A 24,788-nucleotide genomic window follows, 5' to 3' on the forward strand; every position below is an offset into this window, starting at 1 on the left:
ACAAAAGGGTGCCAAATGGTGCAATCCTTGGAACAATGCGCTTCTCGTCGACAAAAGATCTTCAAACAAAGCTAAACAAAATGGTGTCGCATAAAACACATGCTTTCGTTGCAGTAGATTTCTTTGCCTTTCTATCACAGTTCGTTATTCCTCGTGTAGAGTAAAATGGCAATTTCACTAAATTCCACTGAAATCACTGAAGCATTAGCATTAGCATTAGCATTGAGCAATTCGCACAAATTCGTAGGTGGTACAAGCATTGACGAATACATAGACCGAAATGTCCAGTACAAAGCCATCAGAAAATCGGGCACCATGTCTTCTTCTTCATTTTGAAGAAAATACCCCTCGTGGGTGACGAATTACATAAATATTTTACGAGCGCTGACTTACCCCTCTTGACGTTTTGACAGTTTGTCTGTTTGTTTTTCTCCCTCACCTTGCGACGTCGTTTCGGTTCGTTTCGGCAGGAACTGGAAATGCTTTTGTTCGTTACCAAACGTTGGACATGGCTCACCGAGCTAAGGTTGAGTTGTCCGGTCAGTACATTGGCAAGTTCCAGTGCAAGATAGGATACGGTAAAGCTACTCCGACGACCAGAATTTGGGTTGGTGGTCTTGGCGCATGGACTTCGGTTACTCAGTTGGAGCGTGAGTTCGACCGTTTTGGTGCCATCAAAAAGATCGAATATAACAAAGGGGACACCCAGGCCTACATTCTGTACGATTCTATTGATGCTGCTACGGCTGCTGTGAAGGATATGCGTAGATTCCCGTTAGGGGCACCGGATCGTCGTATTCGTATCGATTTTGCTGATAACGGAACAACACCATCGTTCTCAAAGCGCAGTGGAGTTTTTGACGAAGGCGGTGAGTATCGTCGCGGCCCCGACTACGAATATCAAATCAAATCAATTCTTTTAGGATTCCAATACGGGGAGCACCACTGGCAAATCTGATGCCTACGACGACGACGGAATATTCGGCACCGATTTGAAAAACGAATGAAGACTCAAAGGATTTTATGACCTCAACAAAAAATAACAGCATGCAGATAAGTAGGTATCAACAACTAGTCGGTGGAGTTTAACGAACGGCAACACCCCAGATCGAAAGCTAGATATTGACCAAATGCTGCCCCTATTTGCTTAAGCGTTCCATGTCAGCTCTCTCCAACTTAAGTAATATGCTGTTGAATTTTTCAAACTCATTTTACATGGAGAAATACAAAACAATTTTAGACATATTTCTGAAAGGAAATCAAAATTGTCAAAAATCATCGACATGAGGCTCGGGACTATATATGCCTTGCGCCTTGGCGAAACTCAGAACTTCGAATTCCAGAACAAATACCCAGGCCAAGTGGTAAGGCAAAATTATTTTAAATTAATTACATACATTTTTTAATGTTTTTCTTCTTTTTTCATACAACAGGGTTTACCTTCGTTTGCTGAACTAGGTTGAGAAGCTTTCAAAACAGATATCAGCAGCACTAGACTATACATTACATATCGAATGATCCTAAACGAAGATGATCAACCCTCCCTCCGTTTCAATGAGCGTAAAATCTGAAAACTTATGACAGTAAAGTATTTAAAATAAGAGAATAAAATAAATATAACAATTTATTATTTTAACAACAATTAAACAAATTAATTTGATCATTTTAAAATTATATTTAAGCAATATTCCGTATTCCGCCGTATTCAGTGTCTCGTACTTAACTCGACCAAGTCGAGTAAGTACGAGGCACTGGAGACGGCCTCACAGTTGAGGTCGTATCTGGAAAGATAACAAAACGGGGTGGAATTAATTGGAAAGTTCTAAACTCGTCTTAGACAGTTGAAGACATTCCACTAAAAGAGCTGATTTTTTTCTCATTTTCTTAATTCTGTCCGAAAGAATAAGTGAATATATAAACTGGTCATCATCAGCAATGATTTTCTCATTCTATTCGATTCATTGTAAAATCTCATTTTGTTTCTATCAAATTATTACTTATATTTTTTTATATCAATCATTACTTAAAAACTTCTGTAACGGTCATATTCATCACAGTATTATCGAATGCAATTGTCAAATAGGAATGTTTGTTCAAAAGTCGGAAAAATATCGCCAGTTCATTTAGATGGAAAATGACCTTATGAGTTCCTTGTTCCTTAATAATTGGACTCATGTGCAGTCATTTTCAAGATGGGACAAGTAGGCTTGATGTTGGTTCCTCATTTACTCCATTTGATGTTTTTCCAAAAGGGACTAATATGCGATCAAATGCCTATAGGCAGTATATATAATTATGAATCGTTGCCAATGCTGAAAACAATGAGAATGTCTTTTTCACCGGTGTTGAACTTAGTCTGTAGATTAAAAAAAACACCTAAAAAAATGTCTTTCAATTTAATTCTAATTTAAATTCAGATTAATAAAATTTTAAATATATGTAGGTCTAAATTAATTGATTAAATTTTAATTCATTTAGTGCTATTTTAACTTTTATCTTGTTTTATACTATTTTTACTTCAATTTCAGTTTAATTTGAATTCAATTTCATGAGGTACACTGAGGATAATCCGCACATATTTATTGGCGAAAATCCATAAATTTTTATTTTAAGTTTTATATGTACGCACATAACTATCCACTATCCCAGAGCGCACTTCTAGACAAAATTTTCAAAACGACTTATCTGCTTTTGTAAACAAAGATTCAAACGACGATTTGACGAATCTGATAGCTCTCCCACGCAAACCAACACCATCAACAGGTAGCGGAAACATTCAGCTACCTATTGATGGTATTAGTTTGCGTGGGAGAGCTATCAGATTCGTCAAATCGTCGTTTGAATCTTTGTTTACAAAAGCAGATAAGTCGTTTTGAAAATTTTGTCTAGACTTAAAACAAATTAGTGTTATATATATCATGAGTAGCTGCACATACATTTCATTGGCGCAATACTATTTTTATTAGACAAACAAATGAATCACAAATGTGAAGTGAGCTGATCACATTTCATTAGTGTACACATATGTATTACGTGCAGATTATTCTGAGTGTACGCAATTTCAATTTAGTTTTACTCAATCGTAAAATTTATTTAGTTTTATCTTATTGCAGTTAATCTGTTACAATTTCATTTTGCAAGTCTCTCTAATGAAGCTAACAAAAATTATTACTGTTGAATCTGGTCTGAACACTCGATTCGACACATCACTCTGAAGCTCGATACCACAATGTCGATATCTTCGAAATGAGGAGTTATTATTTACTGCCTGATCAATAAAGATTTCTCTGTTCCATCACAGAAATTTGTTGGAATTACTTCAAAGTGATACTCGACATTGATGCATTGGATTTATAATGAAATAGTCCCAGTCGATTGTTGGTGCCACCAATTCGCAGATGTGAGAAGAATATCGCCAAACACCTTTGCATCGGCGGAAGATTTTCGTCGAACAAAGTGTGCCAATTCGTTATACCTGTAAGCGAGGAAAAGAAACATACATAAATTTATAGGGCATGCATTTTATACATCTCAAGATTGGAAATTAATAGTTGGAAAAATAAGCAGTAATTCCGACGGGGGCAATACAAATATGACGTCCACTATTTTTTTTTTTTAGATTTCTAGATCCCCCCTCTGTCACGCTTTTTTGTATACCATGCCAAAACTCCTCCCCCTTAAAACATGTGACACAATTTTTGAACGACCCCTAGTTATTTTTGATTACATGGTAGCTTATTGCTCTGATTGCTCTATGATTAGAAATATCCCTATAAGGCTGTGAATCATTCCAGCGATTCGTTTAACGTTTAGTTCGAATTTGACGGTTCGATGGTTATTGACGTTATAGGCCCTTAAGTTCAGTTGTTGGGTTTACACCAATTGAAAAGTGTGCACTACCCAAGGGAACCAAGTTCCTGGAATATCCGGAACCATGTTCTGGTGAACCAGTCGTATCAAAACTGACTTCTGATACTTGTCAATAGACAATAATGATATAGCACATTTGCATGTATGCATTAGAATTTTGGGCAGTTTTGTGAATCTGACCAAGGCAATTGGACATAAAATGAGACCAAACGAGTTATTTCAATTTCAATTTATAGGTCAGACCGAAACGGGTTAAAAAATTCTTTAAAATAAGGTTAAAAGACTATTATTCTTCCATTTACTTCCACTATTCAGTGAATAGTGGAAGTAAATGGAAGAATAATAGTCTTTTAACCTTGTAGCATTTCCCCTAAGACGATCTAAAATAATTAATCATTCTTTAAAATAGATGTTTACCATTTAATTAACGCCAGTTGTATTATAGTACCAGCACAGACAAACAGATGTTACAACTAGAACAATTTGTTTTAAAATCCATCGCCCAGCTATTTTACCACCACCTAACGTGCATGTTGTACGAAACAAAGTTTAGTACGACAATGTCAACAGAAGGCGCTAGTGTGAGGTGTCAAATACACAGGTATACAATGCGCGCGCCCCTGGATGTGAAACTCGCAAGCAGTTGAATTTAAAACAACCGTTGAGCTCATGGTCGATGGGAATTTCCTCAGTGTTACGTCTGTTTGTCTGTGGTACCAGCATAAAGTTTATTTGTAATTTTTCTTTTGCTAGTTTACGGAAAACCATTAAATTATGAGAGTCAAACTGTTCAATTGCTGGATTACAAAACAAACTTGTTGAATAATCAATTGGCCACCGTGTCATTAACAATAACAATACTTACCTCTAATCTGACATGAGTGGCCTTCCTTAGCCGTGCGGTAAGATGCGTGACTACAAAGTCCGGTTCGGTCTAGGACAAACGGCATCCTGGACTCATAAGTGACGATGTCCCGAACATCCTCGACAGGATGTAGGGAAAAAAAACATTTCATATCAGCCGTGTAGCTTGCGGTTCCTATTCTATAGCTTGTGCATGGCATAATGAGCAACGGAACGCCATCCAAGTATTGATACGGTACCTGAAAAAAATAAAATCATGTTTTACCAATATTTATTTTGATGTATTCTTCTAGTTTAGTAGCCATTTGGCTACTCGATTTTCCTCAATTTAAATTTAAAAAAGTCTTCGGTGCTCTTAAATTATGGGAACAGAACCACTTACCATATTGGGGTAGATAAACCATTTGCGTATTACATCGAATTGCGAATGAAAGCCAGATGAAAGTTGATACCAGCTAAACCGGATTTGAGAAGAACTGCAAATATAAATTTTTATTATCGGTATATATTTTGAATTAAATTACGATTTAAGTACCAATCCATTTGTATTTAAAGTTGTCTATTATAATATTTTTGTAAAAGCGTGCTATCTTTGCCGTTCTTGTTTTCACGCATTTGTACAGCATGTCCAACCCCAACGCCGTCATACGTACATAGTCATCCGCTCTCTCAGGGCCATCAGTCCTTTACCGCCGCTTCCGGGCACGGATATTTGACGAAACTTCGTGCACCTTGGCATTAGCGACAGGTGGAATGCATCAAAAATCGATAAGCTAATTGTCACCTGTTTTCCGGTCCCATTGCAGTGGTTGCAGTACTTACTGGACACAGTCCCTGCTTCGAATCAAGATCCGGCAGGGCATAATTATTATCACTTTATAGACATCACCAATGTTATACAGTGAATAAATCATTGAATCCGGCCTTCTTCCTCGGTCCGCAAATTTTCCAAATTCACAAATACACAATGACCATTCGTTTGATTGAGAAGATACTTACAGGAAATTTGAGACTTTTTCACCTGAAAACAGAATTATTAACAATATTATTTTATTAAATTAGACTATGATTGGGTTTAACAAATACCAACCTTCTATTTTGAGTTTATTATCGTCAACCAACAATTTGAACCCGGAAGAGGCCGCAGGCTTCGAGTGCCTCGATGGCTTTTTGCAGTTGAAGAGGACCTGAGGGCGCTCAATGTTCCGAACGACTGGAAGCGATTGGCTCAGGATCGAGTCCAGTGGAGGATACTCCATTCGGCGTAGGTTCATCGAAGAGCTGTAGCCCATCAAATTCAAATTCTTATCGTCAGAATTTACCATTTTTAAGCAATTTTCAAACTAAACTAAAAAACTAAACAGAGAAAAACAAAACAAGAAATCGAAAATAACATTCTAATTGGACTTGAAATGACAAGTGGAATTCTCGCTTATCTTTTCAAAAGGTCCTAAGTAACATTTTTTTCATGAATTAATTTGAATAGCGCAATCAACAGAACAACATGAAAGCTTTTGAATGTGCTATTCATATTAATTCATGAAAAAAATGTTACTTAGGACCTTTTGAAAAGTTAAGCGAGAATTGATGTCGAGGAAAATGCGCAGGGCCTTCAGCCTTCAGTCGAGCAGCAAATTCGATCAGTTGTATCATGTTATTCGCAATAACATGTTATTCAAAGGTGTTATTCGGCTGTTAGAAATGTATGGGAATATTACCTTTGAAAAACATGTTATTGGCCGAATAACACCAAAGCGCGAATAACATGTTATTCGGCCGTAGTGCGGATATAGTATTGTCGCGCTTATCTTTTTCTAGACTCTTGCGGCGGTCTTACTCTCGCAGGCTAGACTGCGAAGGTAGACGTCAAGATAGCCGCCGGGTTAAAAGATAGGGAGAATTTTCCCTCTCAAAACAAAACCACGTGCCCATTGAATTCCACCACTTAATTGTATCCTGACAGATGATTTCGACCTCAACAGTAAGGCCGTCTTCAGTGTCTTGTACTTTTCTCGACTTGCGACAAGTCGAGTCAAGTACAAGACACTGAAGACGGCCTTACTGTTGAGGTCGAAATACGTATCTGTCAGGATACAATTAAGTGGTGGAATTCAATGGGATTGTTCAAACTCGTCTTATGACAGGTGAAAACATTCCACTAAAAAGCTCAAAATAATTTTCTTATCAAAACCACGTGCTTTTCGCCAAATGACATGAGTGTTCGATTGTATTAGTGAGAGGCAACTGGAGTCACTAAGTACATGGAGAGTGTTTATCATGACAAGTGCATACGGTGGGAAAGATTTTTATTGACTCTGTCGTGTTTAGTGACTGTTGCGATTACCTGAGAAACAGCCAGCAGGAAGCCGCAGTATTCTATATTTTCTCGAGATGCATAATATTAGATATTTTTATGAAACATATTGATTTAGATTATTAATTTTGATGTTTTATATCTAATTACAATGAAAACTAGATTTGTTTACAATTGTCAGTTCCGCCCTTTTGAAATGTTGATGCCGAATTGATTTTTGAATCAGAAACAGGAGGTAAACAAAAATGGAAATGACAACTGTTGTCAAACTGACGTGATTTGAATTGAGGGGCTTCTCAATGGTCGAGTGATTGTAATAATTGTAATCCGTCACTCCCCAGGGGTATATAGTGGTGCCCGAAAAAATGGCCACCACTCCGTCTATGTATTCGTCAATGGTACAAGTCAAGACTATTGTACGAGAGTAGGATCACTTTCATCCGTTACCATAGATAATGATTTGGGACTAATCACTACCTCTTAGATGGAAGCAATAATCTCTCCAATAGTCGAGATCTGTCCTGGTCACGTCCTTGCGAATGCGAGGAAGGGATGGTTAGTTGGACACATACTTAAGAAAGATGCAGAGAACTCTACGACTTCTCATATGTGCCACGGGAGGTTTTGGGATTGTGTGGTGGTTATAACTTTTTCCGTATCGTACATCAATCAGATTTTAATTACAATTTGTCTAGAATTTATTATAAGCATTTTAAAACGATCTTCCTATGCTGCGCTGTAGGATCTGTCAAAGTTAACACCGTCGTGTGTCTTCTTCTTATTGTTACCTGGATTCGTCTATTGTAATGCCCTATTCGCCTGTTTTGTTTACGTCTATCTTTCGTTCCTCAACAAAATCGTGGTATACGATGATTTTACTCTCCATCTACGTTCGCAAGACGATGTATGTCCTCACTGACCTGATCGATGTGGCGGCAGTGGTTCTCACCGTGACAGGGGACATACGGTGGTTACACTCAACATCCCTGCTTAACCACAGTAGTCTCCTGTACATCCTAGTCCCAGTTTGGCGCAGAGTTCGCTGAAGGTGGTCACCGTTAAACCCTTTGTCATGATGTCCGCCTGTTGATCCGATGGATAACGATTTCTCCACGCTGGACAAGATCATGTATGAAGTGGAATTTCGTGTCCACGTTTGTCATCCGACTATACTGCCGTGAATCGCACAATAGTTCAAATATGCGATTCATGGCAGTATAGTCCTTGAAGTTCTTGGCTATACGAATTGTGGATTGGTTATCCTCAAAAACTGGTATCGCTTGGATGCAGCCTTTTGGCACGGCAAATGCTGGGTAAAGCGTATTACCGCATTTGCCCAAAAGTTCACGCGGCGCTCCCCAAAGGAAACGACGCACCGCGTTTTTTGCTGCCCGTATACTCGATTCTTATGGGGAGATAACATTACAGCGTTTCCTAAGGTGCGGTTGTTCTTTTCGAATGTGGAACGCCGCGTGGAATCTTGTGCAAATGTGCTTTTGGAAACATTACAACAGCAGAGCGGTGTATCGTATTGACGTATGCCCAAGGTTGTTGCACTATTCGACGTCCACAACAGTATGTTTAATCAACCCGACAAGCTTCAGATCCTTTCAGGTGGTGGAGCTGTGCTCCAGATGGACCAGGTAAAGCTGTTCACGATATGTTCTCTTCTTGTCATCACAAGCTATTTTGAAGCCCTCGCAGCAAAGGCTTGAGCAGCTTTGTTTCTGGGAAATCGTAATGTAAAAGTAGTTTGTGTACCTCGTGGATCTTCACGACAGACTTGTGGCTGTCGATTTTAGCAGGCATCAACTTAATGCCCTCACTACATTACCGGAATTTGCTGCTTATGCCCCTGGCAATCGGCGTAGCGTCGTCGTTACACAACGTCGATAAGTTGCTTGTTAGAAGCTGCTTGGAGGGGTTGCCCTTGTCTCGAACGGTAGTGTTCTTCAGCACCTTACTGGTGACCGTGTCTCGCATTATGGTAACAAGCGAACGAAGTAGTACCCTCCAATACATTTGATCGAATTAAATCTTTAACATGTTATCTATATCGAGTTTGCAAACTCCGATCGGAAATCTACTTCAGGATCACAAGAATTGTAGATGAAACTACTAACACAGATTCTGTGTTAGTGTCACAGATTACTGTGAAGTCCATTTGTATTGAAGCCCCCTTTAAAAAGACTGTGACCCATGAATCGTGCATGGATTTCTTCACGAATAAAGAGACAAGCGCTAATTATTACCCATAACACATACAGGACTATAATCATAAATGTATGTCATACGATTAGAACTACAAACTAAAATATTGGGGCCATAACATTTACCGTTCGTTCCTTCGGAGATTCACCATGCAAGTTGCGATACTTTTGGCTGCTTATCCCAATCAACTGCTTGTACCTGCCGTTGCAAGGCCGTCCAGACCTGAAACGGTGGCCGCAGCCGGAACAACTGTTGATGCATCCATAGGACCACTGGCCAGTGAAGCAGTAGTTCCCACCACTGGGCTCATCTTCTCGTGACAGTGGACCTTGTAAATGTGCTTGTTCAGATTGTTGCTCTGGTTGAAGCGTTTCTCACAAATCGTACACTGATACGGCTTGAGACCTTGGTGGATGCGCATGTGGGTGTTCAGATTGTTCTTCTGGTTGAACAGTCGATCGCATATGTAACACTTGTATGGTTTCTCCCCAGTGTGGGTCCTAACATGGGTCTTCAGATTGTTCGACTGGATAAACTGTTTTCCGCAGTATGGACAATTGAACGGCTTGGGAGACGAATGCACCAACGAATGGCGATTGAATTCCTCTTGGTTAGGAAACGAACGTGAGCAGAAGGAACATTTGAAAGGATCCTGGAAGATGTGCGTCTTCATATGTGTCTTGAGGTTATTCGATTGGGTGAATGTTTTCTGACATATCTGGCATTTGTGAGGTTTGACCTGGTTATGCTGCTTCAGGTGGTCGCTCATTTCCTCATGGTTCATGAAAACTTTGTTGCAGAAGGAACAGATATTCGGCTTCTGATCGGCATAGCAAACCCGTACGTGGTTTGTCAGTTCCGTTGAATTCTGGAATGACGTTTGGCAGACCTTGCAAACCAGAGAATGGGTGCGCATGTGAGTCGTCAAATTGTTCTTCTGGTTGAATCGCTTCTCACAAATGGCGCAAGCGTAGGGCCGCTCATTCGTGTGGGTCCTCATGTGGGTCTTCAGATTGTTTGATTGGCTGAAATATTTTCCACAGATATCACACTTGTATGGCTTTTGTCCTGAATGGACCTTGAAATGGGTGGTCAAGTTGTTGGACTGGATGAAGCCCTTTCCGCAAACGGTGCATCTGTAACAGAAAAAGAAACAGCGATTGACTTATACATTGTTGAACATACCATTCAGAAATGGATGTTTCAATTCAATTACAATGAAATTCATAACACTAAGCAGTTTATAAAAAGTCCACTCACCGATAGGGTTTCTCTGAACTGTGTTCCCTTAGATGCACCGCCAGTAATTTAGGATTTTGGAACTTCATATGGCACACGATGCAATCGATCGGTTTCCCCTCCACTTCTTCCGGTGGTTCCGGATCTTTCACCAGCATTTGTTGTTGCACAACTGCGGTCACCTGTGCTTGGTGCTGCTGGCTGCTGCCACTTGTCTGATACAGCGCCCGGTTCCGGAATTCGCTTTCGTGAATCTTCATATGGCCCAGATACTGTTCCCTCGAACTAAATACCTTCTGACAGATTTGACACGTCTGATCGTCGGTGAGTTGGAAACCATGAACCTCCCCACCGCCGTATGTCGTCGTTGTTGTCGATGGCAACAACTGGTACGGTTGCGGTTCTGTTTTAACGTGACCATTGTATGCATCCCCTCCTGCATTAGCGTATTGTATCTGGTTGGGATTTTCATGAGTATTCAGGTGCGCCGATAAAGTGGCCACGTTAGTGAAGCACTTGGAGCAAGTCTGGCACTGATACTGCGGAGCCAGCTGTTTCACAGTAGACTCGCCACTGGCTGGGGCACCAGTGGAGGCAATAACAACAGCTGTCGCATCCGCTGGGGAACTTGTAACAATATTGATCACGGCCGGGCTGGCAGACGATCCCGTCTGTTCATTCAATCTTCGTGATGCCGTCAAAGAGGAGACTGTGGTGGTATAGATTGGGGGTGGTGACATCATCGACATAACCACCGGATTATTCCGATTGCGGTTACTTTCATCAGATTCTCCAAATTTGCCAAGCATTGAAACTGAAAATTAATATTATTGTACTTATAGTGAAAATTATCAATTTTAATGACCATTGCCTCAAGCACCCATGATTGCTTATTGTAGGTTGAAAACACATCACTTTGTGCCTACAGCTTACCGGTTTCAGTTATTCAATTCGATTATTTCTCTTTGCGGCCAACAACTTAAGGCCTTACAAAATACACTTATCTACGTTATAAATTCTACAATAATTTGTTAAAATCAGATTAAATGGTTTACAAGAGTATGGAAATTTTTGTTTTTTGCTGCTGTTGTTCTTATTCTGCACCCAGAAAAAATAATGCTCGTGACCCGCAAGAGTGACAGACGTCGGACATGACAGGTGACAGCACTTTGATAATCATCAGATGATGGAGATGATGTTTACACGGAAAAAAAATGAATCGAGACTGCTTGATGATGATGACAACCACAGATTTGAACAGGCCTTTAAAAAAAAATCAAAATCATACACTAATAAAAACCCACACATTTTTATTAGCAAAAATCTAAAGAAATTTCCAAATAAATGTCATGTGTGAGCTACCCGAGTAAAAAATACAGTAGAATATCAGTACAATTTATTGTAACACTACTATTAATAACATTGAATTGGCGATAGATTATATTGTAAATGAAACCATAGAAATACATTAGAATGCATTGTTATGAACCATTTACTCAAATTGTTAACACCACTGGGCTAGTGACTGTGCGCCAGTCTATGAATTGAAGTAGAAGATAATGGGAATAATCGTTAGGACAGGAGATAAAAACAAAACAAACTAAAGAGCAGTTATGGATGCCCACTGCGGGACGTCAAAATCGTCATCGGTGACATGAACGCTCAGGTAGGAAGGGAGGAAATGAAGACCGGTCATCGGACCGGATAGTCTGCATACCGTATCGAACGACAACGGCCAACGATGCATAAACTTTGCAGCCTCCCGCGGAATGGTAGTCCGAAGCACTTTCTTCCCCCGCAAGAATATCCACAAGGCCACATGGAAATCACCTAATCAAGTAACGGAAAACCAAATCGACCACGTTCTAATCGACGGTAAATTATTCTTCTCCGACATCACAAACGTGCTTACGACATCACTTACCGCAGTGCGAATATCGAATCCGACCACTACCTCGTTGCAGTATGCCTGCGCTCAAAACTCTCGACGGTGATCAACACGCATCGGAGTCTTCCGCCGCGGCTAAACATTGGGCGGCTACAAGACGGTAGACTAGCCCAAGACTACGCGCAGCAGCTGGAAGTGGCACTCCCAACGGAAGAGCAGCTAGGCGCAGCATCTCTTGAAGATGGCTGGAGAGATATTCGATCCGCCATTGGTAGCACCGCAACCGCTGCACTAGGCACGGTGGCTCCGGATCAGAGAAACGACTGGTATGACGGCGAATGTGAGCAGTTAGTTGAGAAGAAGAATGCAGCATGGGCGAGATTGCTGCAACACCGCACGAGGGCGAACGAGGCACGATACAAACGGGCGCGGAACAGACAAAACTCGATTTTCCGGAGGAAAAAGCGCCAGCAGGAAGTTCGAGACCGTGAAGAGACGGAGGAACTGTACCGGGCTAATAACGCACGAAAGTTCTATGAGAAGTTGAACCGTTCACGTAAGGGCCACGTGCCACAGCCCGATATGTGTAAGGACATAAACGGGAACCTTCTTACGAACGAGCGTGAGGTGGCGGCAGCACTACGAAGAACTCCAATGACGATGTGGCAGACAACGGTGGCGGTATGGTAATGAACCTAGTAGCACGCGCGCAGGACATGCGACTTCCGGCTCCGAATCTCCAGGAAATCCAGGAGGAGATCGGCCGGCTGAAAAACAACAAAGCCCCTGGAGTTGACCAGCTACCAGGAGAGCTGTTTAAACACGGTGGTGAGGCACTGGCTAGAGCGCTGCTCCAAGTAACACCGAAAACATCATTATTGACGAAGTTCTACTAATGATGTTGAATAAAGGTCGGGAAAATGAAATATAAAACCTGTTATGTCCAAGAAAAGCTATGATAAGGTTTTTGCAAAACATACAGCAATTTGATCAGAGAAGAAGTTTCATACTACATTCTCACAACTTGCTGATAACATGTCAATTTTCGACATTTGTTTGTTGAGATGTTTCGTTTTACATTCTCACAACATAAAACATGTCTACAGGAATATTTTACGAACAATATCATAACATGTTCATTTTTTGACATTTGTTTCGTCAGAATATATACCACAATGATAGAAGTTTAACGTAATTTCAACATCTTTTAAGATCAATGTTATGAACGTTCTTCATCGACCCTGTTGTTAATCGACAACTCGCCATATTGTTTTTCTTTTACAGATTCGAGAATTTGTTTACATATCAATTTCAAAATTATGCTTCGGCATAGTTAAGTTTTTCTTTAATCAATGGCGCATGAATTTAGGAGAAGTAAAATAAAAAGTTAGCCAATGAAACATGAGGCGCATATAATGTTTCGACCGAGACTTCGAAACAAATTTGATTTATTTATTCAGTTTGTATATGTTTATTAATATTATTAAAATGGTGTTCAAGCATTGCATGCTTGTTTTCATTCGTTTTTTGTATAAAATTTATTTCTTTGAACGTGTTGGTCAGCATTTTTGTTTTGGTATTCAATTTGACAGAACCATGTTGAAAGTCGGTTACTGAAAATATCCTTAGTACTTAAGTTTAAGTACTTAAGTCTTCTGAATGTGCAATCAAAAACAAGGTTGCAACTGAAAGATGTTGAAAATATCGATAATTTTTGCGCTGTTTGGATCGTATGAAAGTAATCAAAGCAGTTTATCATACCAAAACGTAACATACTATATGTTCGAAAGATGTATTTTTTACACTCATACAACAAACCGTGTTACTTGGGGCACTGGGTGATTACCAAGGTTTGGGAGGATGAGGTATTGCAGAAATGCCGCGAATACAACGTGCCCACACATCATCTATTTATCGACTTCAAAGCCGCATATGATACAATCGATTGGGACCAGCTATGGCAGCTAATGCACGAAAACGGATTTCCGGATAAACTGATACGGTTGATCAAGGCGACGATGGATCGGGTGATGTGCGTAGTTCGAGTTTCAGGGGCATTGTCGAGTCCCTTCAAAACGCGTAGAGGGTTACGGCAAGGTGATGGTCTTTCGTGTCTGCTATTCAACATCGCTTTGGAGGGAGTAAGGGCAGGGGTTGACACGAGTGGTACGATTTTTACGAAGTCCGTCCAATTATTTGGTTTCGCCGACGACATTGATATCATGGCACGTAACTTTGAGAAGATGGAGGAAGCCTACATCAGACTGAAAACCGAAGCTAAACGGATTGGACTAGTCATCAACACGTCGAAGACAAAGTTCATGATAGGAAGAGGCTCAAGAGAGGTCAATGTAAGCCACCCACCACGAGTTTCTATCGGTGGTGACGAAATCGAGGTGGTTGAAGAATTCGTGTACTTGGGCTCACTGCCCGGATAAAAATGTACTATTGGTTCAATAGTGTGAACAATTGAATTACCATAAAATGTAGAGTAGAGTGGGGTAAGAGTACGCACTTAGTTTTCAATCGATCATGTGGCCCGTATGGAGCAAGCTTCTGCATATCATATCTGTGTCGACGATTCATATACTCTTCCTTTATGTTACCCAGTGGAAAAAATATTGAAATTATTGAGATTCGTTTTAGTAGAACCCTTATTGCAAGACAAGTGAAAAACGCACTCTTACCCCACCGGTGGGGTAAAAGTGCGCATCGGGTGGGGTAAGAGTACGCATTTATCCAACCATGTGCTTTAAGTATATATTAACACAAATAAGAGTTGATAACATTTAATTGATGTTTAATGAATTATTAGGGAATGTTTAAAGATAACGTAACTCTCAAAGGGGGAGGGGGTCCTAAAAATGTGCACTTTCATACGAAAAACCATTGCTTTTTATATATACAAAAAACTACAGAGGTAAAAATATATATATCAGGTTTCGCATGGCGTATACAAAGGCATTTTCCTTAAAGAAAGTCCACCAATCACGTAACGTGGCTATTTCATCACCCCTCCCCCTATCTTACACTATTTGTATGAATCCTCTAAAAATTATATGGATCGTCACACATCTCGCAACCCCTCCCAGCTAAACGTTGCGTAATTTATGAATGTTTCTTTTGATTAAATGAAATTATCATTTAGATGAAATTGTGTTTTCGTACTATGTTTAGGTGTACAACAAGTCCTAATGCAATTTCATTATTTCGCTTCAGTGCTTTGTTCGCTAAGTCCTTTCTAACACCGAATTACTTCAACTTATCCTAAAAACTTGTGATAATTTCGAATTCTGTCACTTTTTTCTTAGTTGTGGATCTTAACGCTCTCGAAGAAGTCTTATTTCGGCCGGAGATACGGGTTTGACATCATAACTTGAAGATTCATATGCGTACTCTTGCCCCTTCGGTTCCTGCGTACTTTTACCCCACAGTCCCAAACATTATTCAAGTAATGGTTTTGACTTCTTGGAAAACCAACCGGATTGGTGTTCTGTACCATAAAGTACTCTATACAATAGGTTATCGAAATGGTATAATGATTACCTGATTGAACGTATATATGGTAATGAAATACTAGTTGCGGAAACCCAATTATTTTTAGCAAAATGACCAAAAAGTTATCTAACTCCATATCTCCCTTGTTGTTTATTCAAATCGTTCACAATTACACATGATAATAGTTGGCCAGAATACCTGTCAAACTGATGCAGTGCTGCTAGTTTATCTTTTTTTATTACTTCAAAAAATCGAAAACGTACTCTTACCCCACGCGCACTCTTGCCCCACTCTACTCTACGGTATACAATAGGATACATTGTTTCTTGATGGTTGCACAGATTGTATCAACACTGAGGATACAATACATCAACATATTTCTCTAATGTAACTATACTTGCAATTGTTTTTGAAACGTTTTCGTACATAAGTTTCATACATTGATAACTTTTGAAATGTTTCTTTACATTGCATATAAACTATATAACAATATTTGCCTCATAGCGCCAAATGTGCATTTTTTCCATTTAAATTCCATTTTTGAACAGTAAAGCTGTCGCAACTGAGAAAGTAAAAATCGTATTGTTTTACTATACAAATACAATACAATCCACTGTATTTTGAACAGTTTTGTTCGGATATTTCAACAATATATTAACCATACACTCTATTGTGTGACGAAAAAAATGTATGGAAAAATCTCAGATTTTGTATAGTTACGATACTTAACAACCCGTACATTCTATTGCGAAAACTTCATTTACATTTGAGTAAATGGTTCATAACAATGCATTCTAATGTATTTCTATGGTTTCATTTACAATATAATCTATTGCCAATTTAATGTTATTAATAGTAGTGTTACAATAAATTGTATTGTTATTCTACTGTATTTTTTATTCGGGTGGTGACCGCCGATAACGATACCAGCAGAGAAATTCGGAGGCGCATAATGGCTGGAAATCGTACGTACTTTGGACTCCGTAAGACGCTCCGATCGAATAGAGTTCGCCGCCGTACCAAACTGACTATCTACAAAACGCTTATAAGACCGGTAGTTCTCTACGGACACGAGACCTGGACGATGCTCGTGGAGGACCAACGCGCACTGGGAGTTTTTGAAAGGAAATTGTTGCGTACCATCTATGGTGGGGTGCAGATGGCGGACGGTACGTGGAGGAGGCGAATGAACCACGAGTTGCATCAGCTGTTGGGAGAACCATCCATCGTTCACACCGCGAAAATCGGAAGACTGCGGCAGGCCGGGCACGTAGCCAGAATGTCGGACAGTAATCCGGTGAAAATGGTTCTCGACAACGATCCGACGGGAACAGGACGGTGAGGTGCACAGCGGGCAAGGTGGATCGATCAGGTGGAGGACGATTTACGGACCCTCCGCAGACTACGTGGTTGGCGAAGTGCAGCCATGGACCGAGCTGAATGGAGAAGACTTTTATGTGCAGCACAGGCCACTCCGTCCTTAGTCTGATAAATAATAAATAATAAAGAGCAGTTAAAGGTGGTTCGATACCTTGTAGAAGTTTATTGAATCTTATTAAATTTTAAACTATTTCGCGGCTGTTTTGTACTAATCTTACTATTATTAGCAAATAAGATAGTGCTACATCACAGTCATATGCGTATATCAAAAGCATCGTAGGCATTGATTACAACAAAATTCGTAAATTAGCTAAAATTTGTCCTAAAGTAGGAAACTAGCTAATGTTGAATAGTTGAAGTACGGAGACCGGTAAATGTTCTGAAAATTTCACCACGAGTTTGCAGAAGAAACTAACTTTTTTTGAGCTGTATAAATATACTGCTACAAGAAATTAAGTGCCGTTTCTGTATATATTCCGAATTTAGAATGTACGGGTTGTTAAGTATCGTAACTATACAAAATCTGAGATTTTTCCATACATTTTTTTTTTCGTCTCACAATAGAGTGTATGGTTAATATATTGTTGAAATATCCGAACAAAACTGTTCAAAATACAATGGATTGTATTGTATTTGTATAGTTAAACAATACGATTTTTGATTTCTCAGTTGTGACAGCTTTAAGGCTGGTTTACAGTTCGGAAAACGTGTCCGCGGGATTTGTTACGGGATTTTGCTCCGTGTTTTGTCAGGGAAAATTTTCCGCCGATAAGTCTCCACTGTCAAAACATTTTCCGTGATTGGGTTTACACTTCAGGATTTTGCTTCGGGATTTGAGAATCTGCGTATCCTCGCCCAAGATTTTTTTATGTACAGGTTATCCGACTTCGTCAATAGATGGGAATAACCAGCGCGGGGGGGAAACATACATTTTCAGTGCAAAACGTAAACAAACGAGCATAAATTCCATACAAAAATCCAAGATGGCTGAGTTGGGGATATTGACAAGTCGGATAACCTGTACATAAAAAAATCTTGTCCTCGCCCGTGCTTGAGTTTACACTTCGGGGTTTTGGTTCAGATTTCTTTATACAAGAGTTGGAAAGATAACGAGAAGAGGGAGATTTAGCGAGAGAAAGGGAGAGAATGAGTGAGAGAGAGCGATTGAGTGGGAAAGAAAGAGGAAATGAGTGAGCGAGTGAGTGAAAATGAGTAAGTGAGAGTGCGTGTGTAAGTCAAAATGAGTGAGTGAGTGAACAAGAGATTGAGTGAAAGCGAATTAGTGAGAATTCGTGAGTAAGTAAGAATGAGCGTGTGAGGTTGAGTGAGTGAGTGAGAATGAGTGTGTGAAAGTACGTGAATGAGAGTGAGTGATTGAGTGAGAGTGAATAAGTGAGTGAGCCAGAGTTAGTGAATGTGAGTGAGTGAGATTGAGCGAGTGAGTGAGAATGTGTGTATATGAGTGAGATTGAGTGAGTGAATGAGAGAGTGAATAAGTGAGAGAAGGTGAGTGAGAATGAGTTAGAGCGAGTGAGTGAGAATTAGAGCGAGTGAGTGAGAATGAGTTAGAGCGAGTGAGTGAGAATGAGTTAGAGCGAGTGAGTGAGAATGAGTGTGAGCGAGTTAGAGCGAGTGGTGAGAATGAGTTAGAGTGAGTGAGTGAGAATAAGTTAGAGCGAGTGAGTGAGAATGAGTTAGAGCGAGTGAGTGAGAATAAGTTAGAGCGAGTGAGTGAGAATGAGTTAGAGCGAGTGGTGAGAATGAGTTAAGGGAGTGAGTGAGAATGAGTTAGAGCGAGTGGTGAGAATGAGTTAGAATGAGTGAGTGAGAATAAGTTAGAGCGAGTGAGTGAGAATGAGTTAGAGCGAGTGAGTGTGAGTTAGAGTTAGAGTGAGTGAGTGAGAATAAGTTAGAGCGAGTGAGTGAGAATGAGTTGGAGCGAGTGGTGAGAATAAGTTAAGGGAGTGAATGAGAATGAGTTAGAGCGAGTGGTGAAAATGAGTTAGAGTGAGTGAGTGAGAATGAGTTAGAGCGAGTGAGTGAGAATGAGTTAGAGCGAGTGAGTGAGAATGAGTTAGAGCGAGTGGTGAGAATGAGTTAAAGTGAGTGAGTGAGAATGAGTTAGAGCGAGTGAGTGAGAATGAGTTAGAGCGAGTTAGAGCGAGTGGTGAGAATGAGTTAAGGGAGTGAGTGAGAATGAGTTAGAGCGAGTGAGTGAGAATGAGTTAGAGCGAGTGAGTGAGAATGAGTTAGAGCGAGTGAGTGAGAATGAGTTAGAGCGAGTGAGTGAGAATGAGTTAGAGCGGGTCTCACTATGCACTATTTCTCAATTATCTCTGCTCACTTTGCACTTCTCACTTCTTAGTACTCATTTCTCACTTTACTCTTCTCAATTCCCACTTCTCACTATTCATTTCACTTCTCACAACTCATTTTTTCACTTATCATTCTTCACTTCTCATTTCTCATTAGTCACTTTTCACTTTTCTTTTCTCACTCTTCATAAATCACTTCATACTCTTCACTTCTCGCGCCTCATTCTCACTACTCATTACACTACTCATTTCTCACTACTTAACTCTCACTTCTAATTTTACACTTCTTACTTTTTATTCTCATTACTCATTGCTCATTGCTTACTTACTCATTTTTTTCATTTCTCGCTTATTCGTTAGTTTTCTCTTCACACTTCTCAAATTTCTCAATTTTCACTATCCATTTCACTAAATTCTTCCCATAATAAATTTCCGTCATAGATTACACATTTCCCGTGCGGAATCAATTCAAACGGAATTGTTTCCCCGCGGGATTTACATCTCTACACATGGGATTTTTAACCGTACACTTTTCCCGCGATTGGGTTTACACTTCAGGAAAATATTTTTCGTGTAGACTTCTGCTCCTGTCACAGGAAACGCAAATCCCGCTCCCATTTAAATTACATGGGAGACCAAATCCCGGGACACGTTTTCCGAACTGTAAACCAGCCTTTACTGTTCAACAATGCAATTGGGTTGTTTAGGGGTATATATGTTTTTACATATTCTGAATCTGCATAAAAAACTGAGCCTAACCACAAATTTTCAGAATTTTTGGAGCCCCGGAACTATTTTTAATTTGCATTTTAAATTTATATGGGACTAAAAATTTGTTCTTATGCTGCATGGGCTAACTGTCATTCTATGAATGTTAGTGTCATTCTATCGATTAAAATGGCTTATTGTTTGCTGTATAGAAATGTAAATAAAAGGTTTACAAACAAAATAAAAATATGTTGGAGATCAGAAAAGCATTCTCTTTATGTTAAACTGCCAAAAATTCGATATTTTTCTGAGCTAAACAACCCAATTTAAAGGGAAAAAATGCATATTTGGCGCTATGAGGCAAATATTGTTAAATAGTTTATATGCAAAGTAATGAAACATTTCAAAAGTTATCAATGTATGAATCTTATGTACGAAAACGTTTCAAAAACAATTGCAAGTATTGTTACATTAGAGAAATATGGTGATGTATTGTATCCTCAGTGTATCTTGTACCAGATTGTATCTCCCGTATAATTCTAAACCATTCATAGACGATATCTCTCACTGTTGTCAACCTTTTCTGTTAATGTAAAATAACCATATATTTACATTCTGTCAAATGGTTTTGACCTCATCACAAAAGGTTATTAGCCGAATCACCATGTGTTGAATGGGTTGTTAAGTTACCTGTCATAAGACGAGTTTAAACAATCCCATTGAATTCCACCACTTAATTGTATCTTGACAGATACGTATTTCGACCTCAACAGTAAGGCCGTCTTCAGTGTCTCGTACTTGACTCGACTTAGTCGACTAAAAAGCTCAAAATAATTTTCTTATGTTAAGTTACGTCACCATAAAAAAATGGCCAATTTCTCATACAAAATTTTCGCTCAACTTCATACCAAGCAGTTGTTATATTATCCCTTTTCTAGAAGCTGAACTGCAACCCATACTGTGAAGTAATTTTGGAGAATATAAAGGAAGAATAGTTTATTGCACCTTTTATGTTTATGCCAAAATTAAAAATAAGTACTTTTGGAATGAAAATGAAAAAAGGATTTAGTTCTTCTCATTTTATTAAAATCACAATTTCAATAGATTACTGGAATCATTATACTTCGATGAAAAAAAATGTAAGCCACACAGTCATTTTCAGATCTTCTTTTGTCCACTTCAGCATGCACCGCTGTTTGACCTGCTGAGTGACGCGATAACTACCGCATCAAGCCACTCCGTCACAGGACTCTGCTGAGATCCTGTAGTAGAATCCACCTCTATTCTTAAAACGGAAACTTCCGGAAAAAGGTTGATGATTTCCATTAAATTTTTCGCCGGTCACCGAAAGTCTAGAAAGATTTATAAGAAACTTAAATGTGATCAAGCTTAACATTTTATATTTCTTACCTTAAATCATGCTACATGATGTATTTTATGAGGGCTCCTGCTGAACGGAAGATTTGGGTTTCTGAAAGTTAAAAATATTAATTTATTTCAGTATAACATTAAAAACAAACTTACTTTTTTCATCACGACCAGTCTGTATATAAACAAAGATGGCAATTGAATCAAGCGAAAAAATGACTGAAGGTTCCCACATGCACACTAATGTTGATAACTGTAACAGATGCAGTAGGTTTAACCTGAAATGGTATGATGTTTCAACGTATGTGTGACATGCTTGAAAACTACTTGTTCTCCAGTAATTATGCTTAGACAGTATACTGAAAGGTCACAGCTTGTTAGACGGTCCATTTGAAATTTCATATCATTTATTGAATTAAAAATATCAAAGGCGGAATACGAAAAAAATTCTTGGACAACAAGACATAAACTGATTATTAGAGATAATGTAGAGTCATTGTTATATACAGTGAAACAATAAAAAATTACTAGAGTGCGACATTCCCTCAATCATAATATAAACGGTGAAGACACGTATTAAATTTCGTATTTAGTTATAACAATTTGGCACAATGTTTTCCACTATGCGGGCTGTGCAACCATCAAGAAACAATGTATCTTATTGTATACCGTACATTGTATGGTAATTCAATTGTTTACACTATTGAACCAATAGTACATTTTTATCCGGCGCTAGAGGTAACAGGAGACAGGAGTTAACCTCCTCAGGTGTCATGTAGAGGCCTGAATAAGAGAAACGCGGATAGGTATGTGCCGCCAATCGAACCATCAAAAAACAGCAGCCAATCGAGCAGGAGACCTGTCAAGCAGCCAATATGTTGCTCAAATACTGAAAACGGCTAAATTCGATTTTATACCATTTTTGGATAAACAATTTTTAATTAATTTTACATTAGTTTGCAATAAAATATGCAAGTCATTTATAGATTATGAAATAAAATTGCATCGTTTATTGGATTCTATTGTTATGTGATGTGGACACATTAAATAGCGGATTGTGAGATTTAATCTACATAAACCATTTCTTTCTTTTCATGTGTTGGTCTTTGATGAAGAAGATTAACTGCAGTGTTGGCAGAGTCATATTTTCTATCCGCGTTTCTCTTATCCAGGCCAGAGACGATGGTATTATATAGAGACACGCGGAGAGAATAAAAGCCACGGCCAGCAGACAAAAAAAATCTGTGCGATCGGCAACATAAAACATTGTGAGAACTTGAAGTGACTCTCAATGTGAGCAGTTATTTCGTTCGCTCCAACTACATATTTTGTGTTCTTTAGAATCATTTCCTTATACTCATCAATAAATATAATTAAATACTATGTATAAATTTGCTATAAGAACTCTGGAAACAGCTTCATTTACTGAACTTTTCAAACTTTTTCATAATTTCTATAATGTTGATTACAATACCTATCTTGCATTTAGTATCGATTGGTATTGTTTGTTTACTTTGCTCGTTTGGTATACCGCATTTGACGGTTCGTTTGGTACTTTCGGCTTCACTGTTTGCGGGTCTCTATCTATAAACAACGTCTCTGATCCAGGCCTCTAGTGTCATGGATGCAGATTTCCGTTTGCCCTTGCACTGAAAACCGAAACTACCCAAAAGTGGTTTTTTTTGCCCTCAAAACCGTGGTTTGGGATAATAACCCAAATTTGAGTAAAATGACTTTTCTGGCACTAGGTACTTTGCCTTTAATCCCATGTAAACAATTTACCCAAAGCTGAGTTTAATTAATCCAAAGCGGACCTTGATCAACCCAAAATAGAGAATATTGAATTTACTCAAATTTGGGTTATTGGGCTGAGCAACCACGGTGAGGTGTTTGCATCTTCCCGGCCAACCATTCGTCAAACTCCTTCAAAGTTATTTATCTAAAATTAAATGATTTTATCGGCATTTCTTTACACTAAATTATTCACAAAAATGATACAAATCTTAATGTATCGTTATCACAGTTCATGTAAAGTATGATATCAACGCAATGATATACTTTGACAAAGTATTTCGAATATGAGCATCGCTACATCTTTACCACCAAATAAATCGCAATAACGATATAAATATTTATGAAATGTTATCAGTTTTCTGATGAAGTACGATCTCAACGTTATGATACATTTTGACAACGAATTTTACTGTTTATCATCGCTGCACCTTCATCACTTTCTAGTTCATCGATTCACATCGTTGGATACCAAAACATCGATGGACATTTTGCGGTTTGTTTATATCCCAGAAATTAAGATTTAGAAATTTTCTGAAAATGATTTGAATGACTGTTGAATGGAACGATTCGCGTTTTATATGTTTGCATTTAAGTAAACCGGATGAATATGAAAATGGTGTAAAGTGGGAAATAATTCTTCTATATGCAAGTGATTTTCGAATGAAAATTTAAGGCTTACAATGTTAATGCAATTTAGCTACTTACAGTCATCACATCATTGTGGGCTAGTGGTTAAGTTCTCTGGGCAAATTTATAACATCATCACTTCAGGTTCGATTCCCGATTAAGCAAATAAATAGAAAAAAAAAATGTAAAAGTGAACCTCTGAAGAACAATTTTTTGTTTTTGTTGATAGTTTTGACAGGTCGATAAAGTAGAAGTGTGAAAAAATATATCTTTTTAGCGGTATCAATTGATATCGATATTTTGAAAACGATCGATAACAATTTTCCGTGTTTTGACTTTTGACTAATTTAAAATTCTTTATGAAATGGCATCGATCGCTATCGACGGTTGATATGAAAACCTTTAAAGATCTATATGAAGAATTTTGAAGAAAATTGAAGAAATGGTTGGTCGGGTTGCTCTAGTTTTGATAGCAATCATGGGAAAGAAAGGGAAAACTAACCAAATTTGGGTAAATTTTTTCAGCGATATTCTCAATAGTGCGTATATATATTGAACTCAAAGTTTGGGTTGATTTATCTGTCCGTGTGCTCAAGAAAAAAAAACTTGAAAAGGCCTGTTGGATTTACCATTTCCACCACTATTGGTACAATTACCCTGCTGCCAGCCATGAAACAAAAGCGCAAAAGTCAACAAGTTTGTTGTTATTTTG

The 24,788-nt window shown here is 38.8% G+C and overlaps 3 protein-coding genes across 4 annotated transcripts; 1 reads left to right on the forward strand and 2 right to left on the reverse strand.

Moving 5' to 3' along the window:
* The first annotated feature begins 359 nt into the window (after positions 1-359).
* On the forward strand, positions 360-1,623 carry LOC134214051 (RNA-binding protein spenito-like). 2 transcript variants are annotated; one of them, XR_009979629.1, is made up of 4 exons: positions 360-869; positions 924-1,180; positions 1,241-1,364; positions 1,434-1,623. XR_009979629.1 is itself a non-coding variant. In XM_062693493.1 (3 exons), exons 1-2 carry the CDS (start codon positions 509-511, stop codon positions 956-958), a joined length of 396 nt encoding a protein of 131 aa, XP_062549477.1. In that variant the 5' UTR covers positions 396-508; the 3' UTR covers positions 959-1,364; positions 1,434-1,623. The 2 variants fall into 2 exon arrangements, 1 of the variants encoding a protein (XP_062549477.1); XM_062693493.1 differs by having other exon boundaries at positions 396-869; positions 924-1,364.
* A 1,194-nt stretch (positions 1,624-2,817) lies between these two features.
* On the reverse strand, positions 2,818-6,110 carry LOC134214052 (uncharacterized). Its single transcript, XM_062693494.1, has 5 exons — positions 5,825-6,110; positions 5,270-5,755; positions 5,117-5,210; positions 4,736-4,973; positions 2,818-3,475 (listed from the first exon to the last, which is right to left on the reverse strand). The coding sequence occupies exons 2-5, from the start codon at positions 5,275-5,277 to the stop codon at positions 3,315-3,317; spliced, it is 501 nt and encodes a 166-aa protein (XP_062549478.1). The 5' UTR covers positions 5,278-5,755; positions 5,825-6,110; the 3' UTR covers positions 2,818-3,314.
* Positions 6,111-9,290: 3,180 nt separating this feature from the next.
* Positions 9,291-11,639, reverse strand: LOC134214053 (zinc finger protein ZFP2-like). The gene is made up of 3 exons (XM_062693495.1): positions 11,432-11,639; positions 10,520-11,312; positions 9,291-10,395 (listed from the first exon to the last, which is right to left on the reverse strand). The coding sequence occupies exons 2-3, from the start codon at positions 11,305-11,307 to the stop codon at positions 9,444-9,446; spliced, it is 1,740 nt and encodes a 579-aa protein (XP_062549479.1). The 5' UTR covers positions 11,308-11,312; positions 11,432-11,639; the 3' UTR covers positions 9,291-9,443.
* Positions 11,640-24,788: the final 13,149 nt, after the last annotated feature.

The sequence above is a fragment of the Armigeres subalbatus genome, chromosome 2 (assembly GCF_024139115.2).
Source record: "Armigeres subalbatus isolate Guangzhou_Male chromosome 2, GZ_Asu_2, whole genome shotgun sequence".
NCBI lineage: Eukaryota > Metazoa > Arthropoda > Insecta > Diptera > Culicidae > Armigeres > Armigeres subalbatus.